Source organism: Lissotriton helveticus, chromosome 5_1 (assembly GCF_964261635.1).
Source record: "Lissotriton helveticus chromosome 5_1, aLisHel1.1, whole genome shotgun sequence".
NCBI classification, from domain to species: domain Eukaryota; kingdom Metazoa; phylum Chordata; class Amphibia; order Caudata; family Salamandridae; genus Lissotriton; species Lissotriton helveticus.
Window position 1 is genome coordinate 1,004,920,750 of NC_136065.1, and position 19,745 is coordinate 1,004,940,494.

Below are 19,745 nucleotides of genomic sequence, written 5' to 3' on the forward strand. Positions count from 1 at the left end.
CACATTACGTCACCAGTCTTACAGACGTAGCCAAAAGGAAAAGATCCCCACCTATATATACTGTAACCCACCAAGGTCACTTATGTCTCCAAGGAAATGGTCAGAGTCTTAAGGCCCAATTGGGAAAGAGCACTTGTAACATTACATATACCTATGCATCCCAAACTTCTCTTGGTAGCATCTCAGGGAACATATTTCGTTTGCCATGATAGAGCCTATACATGGCTACCAGCCAATTTCTCAGGAACTTGTTATATGGCGTTTCTCCTCCCTCCGACATATACCTCTCCTTCAGGACATCATAGAAATAAGTACAAGAGAGGTGTCTTTGATCAAAAAGACACAGTAGGACAAGAGGGAGGCGACTTCCTTAAAGGATTCCTCCCATTTTGGGACCCTATGGCCAACAGTAGAAATATAAGGTATCTCATTCGAGTAGTTGAAGCAACAATAAATGAAACTGTCGGAGCGCTGAGTAACATCACCGCCGAGCTTCAGGCGGATCGCCTTATGACATTACAGAACAGAATGGTGTTAGACATCATTCTTGCAGACCGTGGTGGAGTCTGTAAATTGATCGGATCCAGTTGTTGCGTTTACATACCTGATAACGCACCTACAGTATACCAGGCCATCTCTAAATTACACAACATTGCTGAGTCCATCCACCAGGACGAAGGAAGTTGGTCTCTGATGGGATGGTTTTGGGGATTACTGTCCACATGGGGATGGAAGATACTAACTTTCATGGGAATGATTTTAGCTATTGTCTTTTCATGTTGCCTCTAACTACAATGTGGTCCCGCCATCTGTGGCCTTTGTGCCACCATGTGTGTGCCAAGACCTATTCCGCAGAAAACAGAAAACATACAAATGATGTTGCAACAACAGCTTAAAGATATTATGGCTATTGAAATAGACTCAGATTAACATGAGTTTATGTATTGCCTGCGTAATGGCAAAAGGAGGGTCTGAGAAAATTCGGTTCCGACTCCATTTTTTTGTTTCACCGCCTTTTTGTCTTGCCCTCACTCAGGCAGCCTGGAAAACAGAAAACTCTTGCCCTTCGTACTGCCACGTATCAAATAACCCCTCTATCCTTCAGGTGAAGTCGATTTCAGGAACCAGCCCGACTCACTAATCCTTTTCCAAACTGCCTGTTGGCCTTCAGTATTCTTGTCTCGACTCACTAAACCTTGTCTCAAATCATCTGTTGGTTTTCATTGTCCTTCTCCCCGCCTTATCCTACCTTGTAAATTGGCTTCTTTTGCAATACACAAACATGTCTACCACTGTTGATTAACTCAGGGACACCATTATTGAATCACCTGTGGGGTTAGTCAAAACATGACCTAGGGGGTGGATAATTTAATCATGTGACGTCTTGTTTTTCCAAAAGGGGCAGTCTCCTGAGAACATACCATTGGTGTACTTCTAGGATCACTGTGCATAGCTGCAGCTAATAAATCCTGTTGTCTACACTTAACAGAGTGTCCCGTGTCTCTGTACAACAGAGCAGGTGAACTCGGAGATTTAGGCGTGCCCTGCGCCGCTAGGCCCTTAAAGGCCTGGTTCTTCAGCTACAACAAACCAGACCCAGTGTGTAATCATAATTGAACAGAAGCATTGGCAAAGCTATTCGGCTTGGGATGCGGCAGAAGCGATTACCAGTGGCTGAGGTCAACTCAAGCACTCCTTCCATTACTTTGTTTTTGATGCCCTAAGTGTCAACGGTATACCCGTGTGTGCCCCGCCGTGCTCACTGTGCCACTGGATTCAATGATGAGCCTAATAAGCACAAAACCAGCCCTGTTTTGCTAGTGTTCTGGTTCAGGGAGGACTTTGCCTGGCAGTTTGGGCTGGGCTTTTCCCACTGGAGCAGGGTTAAGATTGATTTGCATATGCTAGGTTCAAACTGAGGCGGCAAAGTGGGGGAAAAATGATGGATTGGATGCAGCCCTAAGGGATCGCCAATGACTGAGATTAATTTGAGCATTCTACCAATAACCTTGTTTTTGATGCCCATGAATCCAAGGTGGCTCAACAAATAAAAAGAAACAAAAATAAATGTGTAAAATCACTTTCCTGAAGTAGGGGTGGGAGGGGAACAACAAAGAGGGTGAGAGTGGACGGAACAACAAAGAGGGCGAGGGTGGTAGGGATGAATGCAGAGTGCAATGGGCAATAAATGACCTCCTACATCCTAGCAATATAGAGAGACACCTGGCAGCCACTAAATAAGGCAGGGCAGGGTGGGAGAAGCAACATGAAGGGCAGCAGGGAATGGAAGCAACGCAGAGGACGGAGGTGGGGATAAGAAGCAACAGGCAAGAGAGTACTGTGGAAAGGATGGGAGAGAAGCACACGAGTGAGAAAGCAATGGAGGAAGGACATGAGAATGAGTGCAACATAAAGGGTTTAGCAGAGGAGTACAAGGACTACAGTGAGCGAAACGGAGTGAAGGGGGAAAGAAGTACACAAGGGAGACAGCTGGAAAACACAAACAATCTCATACCCTGTTTAAACAAACAACCATTTGCAATGCAATTGGTCTAACGTTTGTGTAAGTTTGGGTTTTTGGCATTGTAAATGATTTTGTTTGTTATTTATGTAGATTTGTAATGGAGTGGATGCATATTGTTTGCAGTGGAATTCTGTGGCATGGTGTATTTGAGCATGAAAACGTTTTATAATGGCATTGGAAAGAGTGGTGTTAAAACAAATATCATTAGAACGAGTCCACGAGTTAAATGCTCTCTGCCGACATCTGTGAATGTTTAGCTCATGAGTTTGAATTTTGCAAGTACTTCGAGGCTGTAAACTTGTGTGACAGAAGAACGCCTTCACGAGAGTACACCTTCTGTGCAGCGGAGTGCTGCCCTAAATAAAGTTCATTTTAAACAATGAGAGCTTTGGAAAACCATCACAATCAGTGCGTAATGTATGCCCACGGGCATTTCATATGTTAGTTGTATCCTTGATTTTAAACTGCACAACAAAGTCTTAGTATGTCACGTCTTCAAAGAACATATCACACTGCCAGAGCGCTGTGGCTTGGAGGAGAAATACCAATGTAGGTAGCATCTTTAACGGAGACCAAAGCTGTCCTGCTTTTAGACTAAGCGCCCAGTGTGTAAATCTACCCTATGAATGCCACAGTGACGCGACTGCTTCTGCGCTGTCAAGCCTGACATTTTCATTGTAAAATGGGTGCGTATGAAATGGCCGGGGTGGGCACTCATACAATTTCTCCTGAAAATGTAACACTTCTGAACTTAATTGAAAGAGAAACTCGCACAACTAATCTCTGTGGAGGGCGGCTGAAAATAATAATACATTTCTCTCTAAACTCTATGAAATTGAATTAGGTCCCATCCAGGGCCATGGAGGAGGGAAGGAGGGAGGGAGGGAACAGAACGGACAGTGGGGGAGGGGAGAGGAAGGGTTGTTGAGCACGAGGGAGCAACAACAGACAGAGGGGCGTATGAGGGCGCACCAACAAGTGGGAGGGGGATGGGGTGGATAAACCAGCACGTGGGCACCGGAGGAGGGCAGGGAGAGTGCAATGAAAACGAGCTGAGTTTGTGATAAGCATCACTGGCAACCTGTAATGCCCATGTGTGAAGAGGGCTCCAGCTGCTGCTTTCACAGCAACTCACCTTTCCAGCCCCCTGGGCCTGTTTGATATGTCCAGGTCGGGGACCTTACTTTTCTGTTCTTCATGGTGACACACTCCCCCTGCCTACAAACAGTCTAGGCAAGCCCACAGGCCCTCTTTAAAGTATTCGTAATAAAGAAGCTGCAGGAGGTACCCAACTACATAGATGAATACCCCTGCAACTAATGAACTAAGAAACACACGTCTGTGCACAAAAAGATTGTGTGTGGTGCATCAACAGGATGTTACTGTAACCGTATGATAAAGCTCATTCATAGGGTACTGCTCACTTGCGCATGCTTAGTGTGGATCAATAGATGACAGATGAGTAAGCGCACAGGGACACTATTTCTGACCACATGGTCAGTGTACTTTTATTACATAAATGAAATAAAAAAAAATAAAAAAGCATGCTTGAAATGCGTGCGACGGCATGATTGAAATGCATTCATCAGGGAGATTAGGTAAAGGGCAAATAGTGTACGATGTGAGGGAGTTTGACGGCCCACATACAAATAGTTCTTCAAAAGCAAATGAAAATGAGTTCACGAAACAAACATACAGGCTGCTCTAATAAAACAAGCATTGGCGTAAGTAGATGGCAGCAATGGCCTGAGGGAAGGGGTGTGAGCAAAGAGGCAACAGATGGCCAACCAAAAGGATCAATTTGTCACGTCTCCTGGGCGGGAACCAAGCACCCAAAGTCAGGACAGATGGACACTACTGACCAACCACGTAAAGGAATTTCAAAAGGCAGGCCAACAAAACAAACAACCAAAAAGCACAGGCGTGTTGAAAATCCCATAGACTGAATACAACATGCCTTGCAGAGTCGCACAAGTGCTGCCCACGGCGCGACCTAAAAGATAAGCCCTCGTTGGAAGCTTATAACCAGCAAATCAAAAGAGATGGTAAAGAGACTGTGCTCCATGGGAGGAACTAACGATTGACAATCTGGGACATGAATAAGAAGCAGGAAAATTAGAGTGGCAGGAAAATCAACCAATGGTAAACATGGATGGGCTCTAAGCCTCTATATGCTCTTTGTAAGCCCACAATATGTCTTTCACAACCAGACAGCTGAACTGTCTGGTAGGCTCGACCTAAAAAGGGGGCAGAAATTGCAGACAGGAAAAATAACATTAAGCAAGTCACTCTCCATCTGTATTTATGTTTACATGCAGATATCTGGTTCAAAACTGCAAAACCTATAATGTGCAGATCTACCATATAGTACTTATTTTTTATATTATTTGTTTTCTTTGTCAACAATGATGTAACCTGCCTGGTCAATAAAGTTCATTCTAATCTGAACTTGAATTTGATACTTCCTATCATGTTTTTTACAAGCATCAAAGTAATTTTTTTATTTAAAAAAACATCCTGAGGTTGGAAGAAGTCTATGAGCACGGCTGACGAGGTGCTGGGAACCATTATTCATCAACCAATAAGATAGGTGCAGATGTGCTTAACACCATTATCGTCCTCCCCAAAACAACTGATATTTAGTTATACTGTTACCAACGCTGCCAGAGAATTTCTCCACCTAAACAAGGCAATCGAATTCTTCATACCAGGTTTATATAATTCTGTACATCCCGTGGCATACATTTCCAACCCTTTATTTATTGTGGTGCCTGCTTAGTATGAAAATCATGCTCCTTGGAATGGCACAAATGGAAGAAAGGCCAACGATGCTCAGTGGACATATACCTGGTAAGCTAACTAAGAGTTTCTTATACTTTGCAACACTGACATTATCAATATTTATAATTTCTGAATGTTCCTCATTTTCCTCATGTTCGATAACTTAGAAAGCAGAGCATTGATTGGATCTCCTTTGCCTAGTGATTTCACAGCTACTGAACCGTTGACCTACCTTTTCTTCTTGTATCCTTTCCTCAACTTGTTTTGAAGCTACTTCGTGGGCTCGGAAAAGACTGATTGTGCTGGTTTGTTCTGGATCCAAAATGTTCCCATCTTCATCCCTTACAACTAAGTCCAAATCGAGAGTTCTACATCAGGGGAGAAGTAAAATGTACAAAGGATTTACTAACTTTCATTTGTCCAGAAAATACATCGAAATTAAAGTAAGATGCACAATTATATATACGGTAGTCTTGCAACGACAGTGTCAGCTTATCACCGAGAACAATAAACCCAAATCGTGTAATCTTTAGACAGAACCTGTTAAACACATAATTGTAAATCTTTTCTTGTTTGTGCATTTTTTTATCAGGTAAATAGGGTAACATCAAATCTGATAAACAGTTTGGTAAAGGCACAGTACATTGTTCCATCCACAACACACAGATTGAATCACCAGAAAGTTGAAAACATCGGAAATATATTTTTTTAAAACAACCATACCTATGCTGGATTTAACACAAAGTAAGACAACGATACTTATCTGTAGCAATAGATGAACAACTTTATTTTGTTTACAAATACATAGTCTCCACATAACCCTACCACTGACTGATAAGATCAGCAACTGTCGGCAAAAGTTTCATTTAACTAAAAGTATTCTATGGACATTAAATTACGTGTGTGTCTGTAATCAGACCACGTTTGCAATTTAGGGGTGGACGGAATTCGCGTAGTCGCGCTACACAATGCTCTGCAAAATGGTAAAATATCTCAGCGAGCACGCAAAAGTTCCGCAAACACGCGGAATTGCTTGTTCCGCCCGTTTGTGATGCTTTTTTCCTGTTTACGAACGCTGTTTGAGTGCTCGCGGAATAATATCTTGCGAACACGCATTTTGAAAGCACGAACAAACAAAAAATTCAGTGAAGCAGCGGAATTTTGGGCAATTCCGCGTTCTCCGCGGAACTTGAAATTACCCAAGTTCCACAAATTCCGCGAGCGGAACGGAATTTACCGCCCAGGTCTAGTTTGCATAAGACTTATCACAAGGAACTGCAGAATACCATTATGTTCTACATCTGCAGGTCGCTTATGCTAACAAAATGCAGAATGAAATAAATTCAAAGTTTCATAACCTCTTCAATTTCTAGGGGAGGTTGTCAGGAATATGCATGATTATAAAACAGCTACCAAACTGAAAGCCCAGAGTTACAGATAGAAAACATTTAATCTGGCATGGTTATTCTTCTATAAGCATTTTGGCCTGGCTTGACAGCACTGCTCTCACTGGATTCTATGTGATTAACAGAAAAGAAGCTTTTACGAGTACTACTGAGAGACAGTGGCTTATGCCAAACCCACACATTGGTTACCTTGAGTACGAAATTTGATTGGGTAGAAGATGTGTGCTTCCACTGAAACAGAGTGATTGTATTGTACTTGTCCCTTCTGGGAAAGCTTGTGCTCAGTAACAGCAGGACTGTGTTTGTCATGGTGGCAGGCCAATAACAAGACTGTCGGCATGATCCGTTTATTACAAAAAGTATCAAAAAAGAAGTAGGTCTGACATATTTATTGTGAAAAGCATATATTTAAGTAAATAAGTCATTCAGACTATATATATCACTCTGTATTGAAGAATGCGGAGGTGCATTTTGTTACCTGATATCTCACAGATTATCATAGTAGTCAAGGGTTTTGGTGTTCCATAGCCCCTTTGACAAATATTGGGTGATAGAAGATTTGCACTGTGATCTTTCTTATTATGCCATAGGAGAGACAGTAGGTTGCTTGGCCAAAGATAATTTTGCATATATTTGTAAACGTATGACTGCATGCCTGCTAGTTATCTTGTCAAAAAGCTTATGCCCCACCCTACCCCTGCTCTTTCCTCCACTCGGGTGTTCAGCATCAGCAAAAAGCATTACCCAGATAAAATGGCTAGAGACATATTGGCTTTACCAATGCTATTCCATGACACCTCTAAACAGATTAGGAATCATTTCATGACCAATCTCAAAAGACCTACTTTATAGAGGACTATCTCCTTATTGGTTTTACCAATCCTACAAAATATGCTTTTCAAACTGATGCAGAATCCCTGAGCCCCAAGCAACTTCTGCATTAGGGCAGAACTCAGCGATCGGAGATCCTGAAACGTCAGTAGTTTTGCAGAATAAGGATCTATCTAATAATTCCTAATTTAATGTAATCCATGTAATATTATTGCATTGATGTTCTTTTTTAATATAATGCATAACTGACAAGTATTAAATTATAAATACAAGATGAGTGTTGAATGTACCATGCAGCACAATGCTTTTATCTTTTGGTCCCTGAAGAAAAAGTTACTTACCCTCGGTAACACCTTATCTGGTAGAGACAGTCTATCCATAGATTCCTTACCACAGAATTCTCCACAGGCGCCAGACTAGATCTGGACATTTTACTGCAGTACCCCTGCGCATCGGTAGAGGGTGTTGTGTGACTCCTTACAATGTTGTCTACGTATGCAACGTCATTGGAGGTCATTTAAGCCCCTCCCGAAGGGCTGACATCAGTGAACTTTTACCACACCAAAACGCAAAGCCAGCGTAGAAACTGGCTGTGGAAACAGTGTGCCACAAAAGAGAAATATCTCTTTGAAATAACAACTATGAGTCGAAATGCATGGCATGCGAACACCAAGAAATGGATCTCTTTAGTAAGATGGAAACAGTTTGCAGAACAGGGAGGTTGGGTGGGTTGGTAATGAATCTGTGGCTAGACGATGTCTCTATCAGAAGATGCGTTACTGAAGGAGTAACTTGTTCATCTGATAGAGACATCTAGCCGCACATTCCTTACCTTAGAATAGATCCCCAAGCAATACCATCCCTGGAGGAGGAACTGTAAACTAACTGTTCTAAAAATTCCTGAATAAAACTAGCATGTCTATAATAAGAGAGACAAGACCGGACACACTTCGGATGTTAGCGGAGCAAGAGCATACACACTTCACGCTACAAACTGTGGCAAGAACCACAGGCAAGAAAAGTGATGAAGAAGGTGAGAAGCATGGGAACAGAGTTACTCATGGCAGGGGAACAGAAGTGTGTTTGTAGACAATATTCAAAATAAATACAGTACTAGGACACTTCGAAGGTGGGCTATGACCCTTGGTTGGTCATGACTTGGGAACCTAAAGGCAACAGCTAATGACACTAAGTTATAGGGCATTGACTAAGAAAACCATTATGTCAGTCAAATGTACTCCACAAAACAGACAGAAAATGGGCCCAGGAACCGAACCCATAAGCAGCTGGGCTCAGAGGTCAGAGGCAATAGCGAATGCATTAGAGGCAAACCTGAACTAAGACACGCTGAGAAAGGACACTTAGAATAGATCCACAGTGAAGAAACATGGATTAAAGTAACCACCAAAATAACCGCAAAGACAAGAACTACAAGTATTGACAAGAGCAACGCTTGTGTGAAGAATAAAGTCCAGGAGACAGAATGACACAGATGGGATCATTTGACGCCTAGAACCCATAGAGGTGAAAGAAGAGCTAGTGCATACATAGCGACTAAGTGAAGGGCCAGACTGCAAGATAAGAATCAAGGGGACATCTACGTAAGCTATATGAAGGCCCTTGTGGCGAAATGTAGCAAAACTCATAGACAAAGATATACAGAATAGATATACATACATACATATATATATGGAATATGCTACTTACCAGTATGCATCTGTTCTTGGCATAGAGGGCTGCAGAGTGGTACATTTATGAATAGATCGCCATCTGGTGTTGGGCTCGGATGATTGCACTTTGTTTTTCTTCTGGAGAAGTCTTTGTCGTCATAGGTGACTCCTCCTCTCGGTGTTAGTGCGCATGGGCATCGGCTCCATCCTTAGATTGTTTTGCCATAGTAGGGTTAGATGGAGTAGTGTAGTATAGTACATAAAGATATGCCCATGTAAATGTATCTAAATAAGATAATGTTGGGACAGACGCAGGTTTCCGGGGAGGCAGGGAGGGCATGTACCACTCTGCAGCCCTCTATGCCAAGAACAGATGCATACTGGTAAGTAGCATATTCCGTTCGAGGCATATGGGCTGCAGATGGTACATTTATGAATAGATTGTACAGCAGTTACCTCCCTAGCGGTGGTCACCAGTGTCTGTCGCAACTGTTTGAAATAGAGTTTTTAATACAGCTTGGCCCACTCTGGCTTGTTGTGCAGCCTGTACATCAACACAGTAGTGCTTTGTGAATGTATGTGGTGTAGACCAAGTTGCTGCTCTACATATGTCATCTAGGGGAATGTTCCCTAAGAATGCCATAGATGCTCCTAGTTTTCTTGTAGAATGAGCTCTAGGAGGAACAGTTAATGTTCTCTTTGCTTTAATGTAACATATTTGTATACATCTTACAATCCATCTTGCGATGCCTGCTTTAGAGATAGGATTGCCCTTATGTGTTGGGGAAAATGCTACAAATAGTTGTTTAGTTTTCCTGAAGTCTTGTGTTCTTTCTATGTAGTACAAAATGGCTCTTTTAACATCTAGTGTATGTAGAGCCCTTTCTGCCACCGTCTGTGGCTTTGGAAAGAAGACTGGTAATTCCACTGGCTGATTGATGTGGAATGCTGAAATTACTTTAGGCAAGAACTTTGGGTTTGTTCTAAGAACCACTTTATTCTGGTGTAACTGTAGGAATGGTTCTTGTATTGTCAATGCCTGTAATTCGCTTACTCTTCTGAGTGAGGTAATGGCTATAAGGAAGGCCACCTTCCATGTAAGGAATTGTATTTCGCACCTATGCATAGGTTCGAAGGGTGGCCCCATTAGTCTGGTGAGTACTACGTTGAGGTTCCAGACTGGGGAAGGTGGTAATCTTGGTGGAATGACTCTTTTAAGACCTTCCATGAATGCTTTTATCGCTGGTACTCTGAACAGTGATATGCGCTGCCTGTTTTGTAGGTATGCTGCTATAGCTGCTAGATGTACCCTGATAGATGTGTACGCTAGATTACATTGCTGTAAGTGTAATAAGTAGCAAATAATCTCCCTTGTTGATACGTCTAGAGGGTTGATATTGTTATTAGTACAGTGTATAGCAAACCTCTTCCACTTAGCTGCATAGCATGCTCTGGTGGTTGGACGTCTCGCTTGTTTAATTATCTCCATGCAATTTGGGGGGAGATCTAAGTACCCAAATTCTAGGATTTCAGGAGCCAGATCGCTAAGTTCAATTGAGTTGGATCTGGGTGCATTATTTCTCCATGGTTCTGTGTAAGGTGCATGGGTAGAATTCGTAGCTTTTGATGTGGCACTTGTGAGAGTTGCAAGAGCGTGGTGAACCACGGCTGTCTTGCCCACGTGGGTGCTACTAGTATCATGGTCATTGAATGTTGTTGCAGTTTCCTGACCACTAATGGGATTAGTGGGAGAGGGGGAAAAGCGTATGCAAATTTGTTGGACCAATTTATCCATAACGCATTGCCCTGTGACAGGTGATGTGGGTACCTGGACGCGAAGCTTTGGCATTTTGCGTTCTGATGAGTGGCAAATAGGTCTATCTCTGGTTGTCCCCATCTTTGGAAGAATGGCTGCAGTATTTGTTGGTGCAGTTCCCATTCGTGTATTTGTTCCGACTGTCTGCTTAAGATGTTTGCTATCTGGTTTTGGACTCCTGGTAGGTGTTTGGCTAACAGATAGATGTTTTGAGGAATGGCCCATCTTCAAATTTCCTGTGCTAGTCTGGATAATTGGAGAGAGTGCGTCCCCCCCTGTTTTTGAATATAATACATTGCTGTCATGTTGTCTGTTCTGATCAGGACTGCTTTGTGGATAACATGTATCTGGAAGGCTTTCCATGCTAGAAACACTGCCAGTAGTTCTAGATAGTTGATGTGCAGTGTTCTTTCCTGCACACTCCACCTTCCTTGTACTGTGTACTTGTCCATATGTGCTCCCCATCCGGTGAGCGATGCGTCTGCTGTTATTGTCACCTGTGGAATTGGCTCTAGGAACGACCGCCCCTTGGTAATGTTTGTTCTGTTCCACCACTTCAGAGAGCGGTGTGTGCGGTCGTCTACCAACACCAGATCCGTAATCTGCCCTTGAGCCTGATTCCACTGTGTCGCTAAGCATTCTTGTAGCGGACGCATTTGTAGTTTTGCATATGGTATTAGCAGTATGCAGGATGACATCATGCCTAATAGCTGCATGAACACTCTTGCTGTTAGTGAGTGTTGTGGCTGAAATCTATAGACCTATTTGCCACTCATCAGAACGCAAAATGCCAAAGCTTCGCGTCCAGGTACCCACATCACCTGTCGCAGGGCAATGCGTTATGGATAAATTGGTCCAACAAATTTGCATACGCTTTTCCCCCTCTCCCACTAATCCCATTAGTGGTCAGGAAACTGCAACAACATTCAATGACCATGATACTAGTAGCACCCACGTGGGCAAGACAGCCGTGGTTCACCACGCTCTTGCAACTCTCACAAGTGCCACATCAAAAGCTACGAATTCTACCCATGCACCTTACACAGAACCATGGAGAAATAATGCACCCAGATCCAACTCAATTGAACTTAGCGATCTGGCTCCTGAAATCCTAGAATTTGGGTACTTAGATCTCCCCCCAAATTGCATGGAGATAATTAAACAAGCGAGACGTCCAACCACCACAGCATGCTATGCAGCTAAGTGGAAGAGGTTTGCTATACACTGTACTAATAACAATATCAACCCTCTAGACGTATCAACAAGGGAGATTATTTGCTACTTATTACACTTACAGCAATGTAATCTAGCGTACACATCTATCAGGGTACATCTAGCAGCTATAGCAGCATACCTACAAAACAGGCAGCGCATATCACTGTTCAGAGTACCAGCGATAAAAGCATTCATGGAAGGTCTTAAAAGAGTCATTCCACCAAGATTACCACCTTCCCCAGTCTGGAACCTCAACGTAGTACTCACCAGACTAATGGGGCCACCCTTCGAACCTATGCATAGGTGCGAAATACAATTCCTTACATGGAAGGTGGCCTTCCTTATAGCCATTACCTCACTCAGAAGAGTAAGCGAATTACAGGCATTGACAATACAAGAACCATTCCTACAGTTACACCAGAATAAAGTGGTTCTTAGAACAAACCCAAAGTTCTTGCCTAAAGTAATTTCAGCATTCCACATCAATCAGCCAGTGGAATTACCAGTCTTCTTTCCAAAGCCACAGACGGTGGCAGAAAGGGCTCTACATACACTAGATGTTAAAAGAGCCATTTTGTACTACATAGAAAGAACACAAGACTTCAGGAAAACTAAACAACTATTTGTAGCATTTTCCCCAACACATAAGGGCAATCCTATCTCTAAAGCAGGCATCGCAAGATGGATTGTAAGATGTATACAAATATGTTACATTAAAGCAAAGAGAACATTAACTGTTCCTCCTAGAGCTCATTCTACAAGAAAACTAGGAGCATCTATGGCATTCTTAGGGAACATTCCCCTAGATGACATATGTAGAGCAGCAACTTGGTCTACACCACATACATTCACAAAGCACTACTGTGTTGATGTACAGGCTGCACAACAAGCCAGAGTGGGCCAAGCTGTATTAAAAACTCTATTTCAAACAGTTGCGACAGACACTGGTGACCACCGCTAGGGAGGTAACTGCTGTACAATCTTTGGCGCCGAATGAGGGATCTGCCTGTAGTTTTCCTTAACTTTGCCTCGCTGCGCTCCGCTCCTTCCCTGAAAGTTTCGGGGGATCCGTCAAGCGGGGGCCGAGATAAAAGGGGGGTCCCAAAACGTGTTTTCCCCATGTTAATTTCCATAGGGCGGTTGGACTCACTTTTAACCCGAACGGCTGAATGGATTTCCACCAAACTTGGCAAAATTGTAGGGACTGGTACCCCGATGTGCCTTTGCTATGTCTCAAGATATATGCTCCAGTGGTTTTTACGAAAAATTAACTTTGAAAAAATATATATTGGGCTACATTGGGCTATATATATGTTAGAGCCCAAATGTAGCCCAATGTAGCCCAAAGATGGCCACCAGAGACAAAAAAAACAAAAGTAGCCCAAATATCAGCCAGATGTAGCCCAACTATAGCCCAATGACAGAATGTCCCAGAGTGTTCTAAAGAACAACTAGAGCGCTAACAGTCTTACTTATGACAAAAGTATGGCACACCTGAAGTCATCTTGATTGGAATAAAGTGTTAACACTTAAAACATTTAATTTGCAAAGGAACAAAATGAGGGGGTTCATTTTGCCATAGAAATTATGATTAGTGCTGAAGAAAGAAAAATTAGGGCACATTTTGAGTGACTTCTCAAATCCTCTTATATTTCATTAAAACAATTCTGATATGCAGTCTCCCAAGATGGCCACCAGAGACAAAAGAGCCCAAATGTAGCCCAAATATCAGCCAGATGTAGCCCAACTATAGCCCAATGACAGAATGTCCCAGAGTGTTCTAAAGAACAACTAGAACGCTAACAGTCTTAATTATGACAAAAGTATGGCACACCTGAATTCATCTTGATTGGAATAAAGTGGTAACACTTAATACATTTAATTTGAAAAGGAACAAAATGAGGGGTTTCATTTTGCCATAGAAATTTTATATATATATATATATATATATATATATATATATATATATATATATATATATATATATATATATATATATTCACTGAAAAAACCATAGGTTTCACACCAGTTATAGTTAGGAATTAGCATTTAAAAAACCTATTAAATTCACTGAAAAAACCATAGGTTTCACACCAGTTATAGTTAGGTGGAAATATTACTCGCATAAAACCATTGAAATTCCCACGTTATAGTTAGTTGGACTCACTATAACTTCCGCGTGCAATGCACTGCTGATGACGTCACATATTACATCACTCATGACATGGTCAGTGACATCACTCATGACATCACTGATGACATCTCAAATGACATCACTGATGACATCATCCAGTGAATGTGTATCTTTCTGAAAAATAAATATTTTTTATATATGTATATCTAAAGGTTGATGGGAGAATAAATGGGTAAATAAATGTCTAAATGGATTTTTTTTGTGTAAAATTGATTGGTTAACTGACTTATTAAATGTATCTTAGTGAATACATATATTAGCGAGTAATGTTTAAATATTTAAATATCTGTATCTGTGTCTCACTTTGTGTATAAGTGGCTGCATGGGTTGGTGAGTAGCTACATGAGTGTGTATATGGGTTATTAGTTGTTTTTTTGAGTATCAGTATCAGTGTCTGTATGGTTCGGTGGGGGATATTACTTAGAGCACAGATGCATGAATGAGTGACTCACTATTTGTATGTATTTTGAAGACAGCATGTGTGCAAGACTGTATGGGTGGATGCTTGTGTGTATGGGTGGGTTAGTGAGTATGTGTTTTTATAATTGATTGTTTAAGAGAGTAAATATGTTTCCGTAGAAGTATGTGTAGTGGTGTGTACATAGCAGTATAATCAAGTAAATGTTTTTTTGATAGTTTATTTGCATGTGTGAATTTGTGTGTGAGTAACTATATGGATGAGTATTAGTGTGTAACAGGATGTATAGGTGTATGAGTACATATGATGAGTAAGTACATGCATGAGTGACTATATAGAACTGTTGGTGAATGAGTGGAGAAGTGTGGCTCACTGGTTAGAGGAGGCAGACCTGGAAGCAGAGGTCTGCCCGGGACCAGGGTTCAATTCCCGGCTCGGCGGGGTCTTGAGTCCTAAAATGTCCATGGACTCGACAATTCTCGCTCCGGTGCCTACTCGATTCACGGGTTCACACTCTGCGACTCTGGGCAATAGCTTGCATAATCTCCACAACGGCCCCTCGCGGTGGGATGCCTGGCTTTCACCTTGCGGATACCCTGCCGGGGTTATCTCACAGGGGAATACCAGGACGGGTTCCCTAAGCAAGCGCTTAGAAACCGCTTGGTGATTTGCGCTATATAAATTCCTGTACATTTACATTTACATTTACATGTGTATGTAGATGTTGGAATTACCTAATAAGTTGTTGTAATTGGTATTGGTTTCTCCTTTTTTAAGAAAATGTTAGTTTCTATTTTTGAATGTGTGTGTCAAAGGTTATTTTATGCTGATAGGAGGTCTGCCACTTTGTCACAAGGATGTTGTCATCAGTGATGTCATTTGAGATGTCATCAGTGATGTCATGAGTGATGTCACTGACCATGTCATGGGTGATGTAATATGTGACGTCATCAGCAGTGCATTGCACGCGCAAGTTATAGTGAGTCCAACTAACTATAACGTGGGAATTTCAATGGTTTTATGCGAGTAAAATTTCCACCTAACTATAACTGGTGTGAAACCTATGGTTTTTTCAGTGAATATATATATATATATATCATAGGCTTCAGAGACGTTATAGTTAGTTGGACATTTCACACGTACAAAACCATAGAAATTCCCCCGTTATAGTTAGTTCAGCTAACTATAACTCGTGCCCCCGCAATGCACTGCTGATGACGTCACATATTGCATCATTCATGACATGGTCAGTGACATCACTGATGATATCACTGATGACATCACCAGTGACTGTGTTTTTCTTTAAAGTTTAAATATGTATTTTATATATATATATATATATATATATATATATATATACCAAGTTGTATTGAAGAATGGGTGGGTGTATAAGTGTCTGGATGTAGGTGTGTGACTGACTGTTTAAGTGAGTTATTACATGTGTCTTACGGAATGCAGAGGTTACTGACTAAACTGTGTGAATGTCTGTATCAGTTTGTGTGCTGTTGTATAAGCTGCTGCATGGGATGGTCAGTAGCTACATGAGTGTCTAAATGGGTTATTGATTGGTTGCCAGAGTATTTGTATGGGTGCCTGAGTGTGTGTGTGTGTGTGTGTGTGTGTGGGGGGGGGGGTTGCGTGGGAGGTGTGTGACTGCATACTTCTTTGAGTGATTGATTCACTGGCTGTATGGGTTCAATAGTGCATGTGGCTACAGCTGTATGGGTGGGTCAGTGTGTGTATGGGTGTGTTACTGAGTGAATGGATGTCTCAGTGGTACATGTCCAAGTAACTACATATGTAAAAGTCAGTGTATGTGAGTGTTGGAGTATATAAATTACTATATGTGAGAGTCAGCGGTTGTGAGAGTGGCTGTATAGACACGTGTGTACTTGTATCAGTGATTGTATAAGAGAGTAATTATGTGTTTGTTTCTGTTAGAATAAGTTATCTGTTGTGTGTATAACTCTGTAGGTCAGTAAATGGAAGTGTGATTGATTCTTTGCATGACGGACTAGGTGTGTGAGTAACTGTGGATGAGTGCCGGTTTGTGAGTGTCTGTGTAGGTGTAGGTGTATGAGTGTACATGATAGTGTTGTATTGATGAGTGATTGCATGTATGAGTGACTGCATGGGTGAATGAGTAGATGTGTGTGTGTAGTCCTAAGAACCAGTGAGTAGATATGTACTAAGTGGTATTGGTGTGTCTATGGTTTCAAAAATAGTATTCTGTATTTTGGAGTGGGTGTATCAAAGGTTATATTAGGGTGTGAGGATGTGCATCAGATTATCACATAGATGATGTCATCAGTGATGTCACTGACCATGTCATGAATGATGTAATATGTGACATCATCAGCAGTGCATTGTTGGGGCGCGAGTTAACGTTAGCTGAACTAACTATAACGGGGGAATTTCTATGATTTTGTACGAGTGAAATGTCCAACTAACTATAACGTGCCTGAAACCTATGGTTTTTTCAGTGAATTTCAATGGTTTTTAAATGCTAATTTCTAACTATAACATGCCTGAAATCTATGTTTTTTTCAGTGAATTTCTATGGTTTCTTAAATGCTCATTTCTAACTATGCCTACAAAGGTAGGACATGTGAAGAAAGAGGAAGAAAAGCGCAGAAAGAAGCAAGACAAATGCTGAAAGAGTCAACAGAAGTCCATAAAGACCAACAAAAGTGCAGGAAGAAGCAAGAGATGTTTCATCTAATATATTTTATTTATAATTGGAGGCGTAACTTACAAATAGATAAGAATTATTAATTTAGTGAACACTTAGTCCCCGGCATTGGTGACTTATTTTCAGACACTTATGTTGGGTAATTTCACCTGATGAGGATGTTTAATACCTACACTCCACCATTTGGATGTTTAATAATTAACATACTAAGACATTAGCAGATAACAATTACGATATGAAGGGTTGCCCCTGCAAGTAACCGAATGGTAAGGAGAGCTCGTTTCTGCTCTGGTACTTTTAATAGCGTGATTACACCACTAATAAGAGATAGTAACAGACCTAGTAATATCAATAGTACAATTAGAAGTATAGTAGCCACTACAAGATAGCGTCTATACTCAGGTGCGTTCACTGGCAACTTCCTGGGTATTACTTTTTTCAGCCTATTAATGGGCTTACTCTTAAACTTCAAATATAAACTAAGATATCCTTTTGATTTGAAGATACTTTGCATGTATCTCACAATAATATGGTAGTTTTATTACATTATTCGATTTACGATGGCGCGTATGCTTTAATGCACAAACGGATATCATAATCTGACATTCATGCCGATGGCGATGTTACTTGCGGTTTGATAGCATATGATCGAAGTGAGACTATGAATTGATGGATTGATTTACTGATACTACGAGCCTATTTGACATAAGCTCGTTAGTTAAGCGCATTATCCACTACAAGATGGCGCCCATGTTCTATTACGATAAAAAGCCATTTCAATATGGCGACCGTGCTGAACGCCGGGATTTACCGTGGACTGACAGTAAGATATAGAGGTGAGCTCCGGGACCGGAGGGTGTCTTGCGGGGGTATGTATTGATGTCGGTACTGTTGCTTACATGCAACTTTATTTACCTTTAGAACACGAACACGTGGCAAAGATATCGAATACAATTTAAGCGGAGATACGAACTGTGGGGAATATCGAGGTGAGAATTAAGAAGTGTGGTTACTGTACTTACTCATAGAGATTTGTTGGGGACATAATATGTGAGCAGGTACATCTTTTTATTTTCGTTTAGATTTGTGGAGTCGAATTGAATTATTACAAGAAGATGAGATGATATTCTCATACCTTCTATTTTGGGGAGTTGCCTTTCAGGTGCTTTAATAGTATTGGTGGGCGACTTGATGATGTTAAATTTAGCTTAAGGATATTTACTATTTAATACTGTAGCTGATTATGACAGAGTCTTTGGATTAATATTGCTTCTAGATTTTATGGTGATTGAAGAACAGCTGATTCATATGGATTATCAAGTAAAAAGTGTACATTATGGAAGAGAATAATAAGGATGGTAGGTGGTTGTTGCCTCCTAACTGCCTTGCCTTACTAACTTCTGTATAACAACTCTAATTTGAATTTCTAACATTACTTCCATACTTCGCATATTTGGTTTTACGCTTGCTACACATACTTTTGGTGATTTTAGTTGGAATTTGGTCTTGGTTGCTTCTTTCCTATACTGTGTAACTCTCTTCTAATGACACCGGGTGGTGTGAGGGTGTATCCATTAATTTTAGATAATTAGTAAATGATACTACATTACGTTGTGGTATCTTAATGATGGCTTTACTTTGTCTTATATATTGTCATTGGGTTGCAGCCCTGAAGAAGTCTCAAGTCAATGTACTGACTAGACGAAACACGTGTTGGCTGCAGTTTCTATGTGAATCGGATTTTGATCTATTGAAGAAAAATTAAACTTGGACATTGTCAATTGAAACACAAAGACTGGAGAACTGCTGTTCTTAAAGTACTACTTGGAGCGCTCGGAAGAACCTTTTTTGTTATGTTTTAAATCACCAGTTGGTGGTCTAAGTTTGGGGTTGTGGTAACCGACCCTGTTTCCTCCTGGAGCACCATTGAAGATTTGTGATATTGTGACTTACCTATATTTGCTGTGCGCTCTTTTCAAACTGTTACCCATAGTCTTGTACTTTTTGGGACCCCCCTTTTTTCTCATCCCCCACTTGACAAATTACCCCCAAACTTTCAGGATATGAGCTGACCTGGATGAATCCTTTTTTGGGGAGAATTTTGCGAAGATTGGTCAAACACCACCAAAGTTATTAGCAAATCAAAAAACGCTTTTCCTAAGGAATCTAGGTTCTAACTATAACTACCTACTGGCGAG

The 19,745-nt window shown here is 41.2% G+C and overlaps 1 protein-coding gene across 1 annotated transcript in view; it reads right to left on the reverse strand.

Annotated features, from left to right (window-relative positions):
- The window catches only part of DOCK1 (dedicator of cytokinesis 1), a 1,311,419-nt gene that overhangs the window by 1,076,829 nt on the left and 214,845 nt on the right, over positions 1 to 19,745 (reverse strand). The window contains exon 7 of the mRNA XM_078643512.1: positions 5,538 to 5,673. Within this exon, the coding sequence (XP_078499638.1) occupies positions 5,538 to 5,673 (136 nt within the window). The remainder of the gene's footprint in view (positions 1 to 5,537; positions 5,674 to 19,745) is intronic.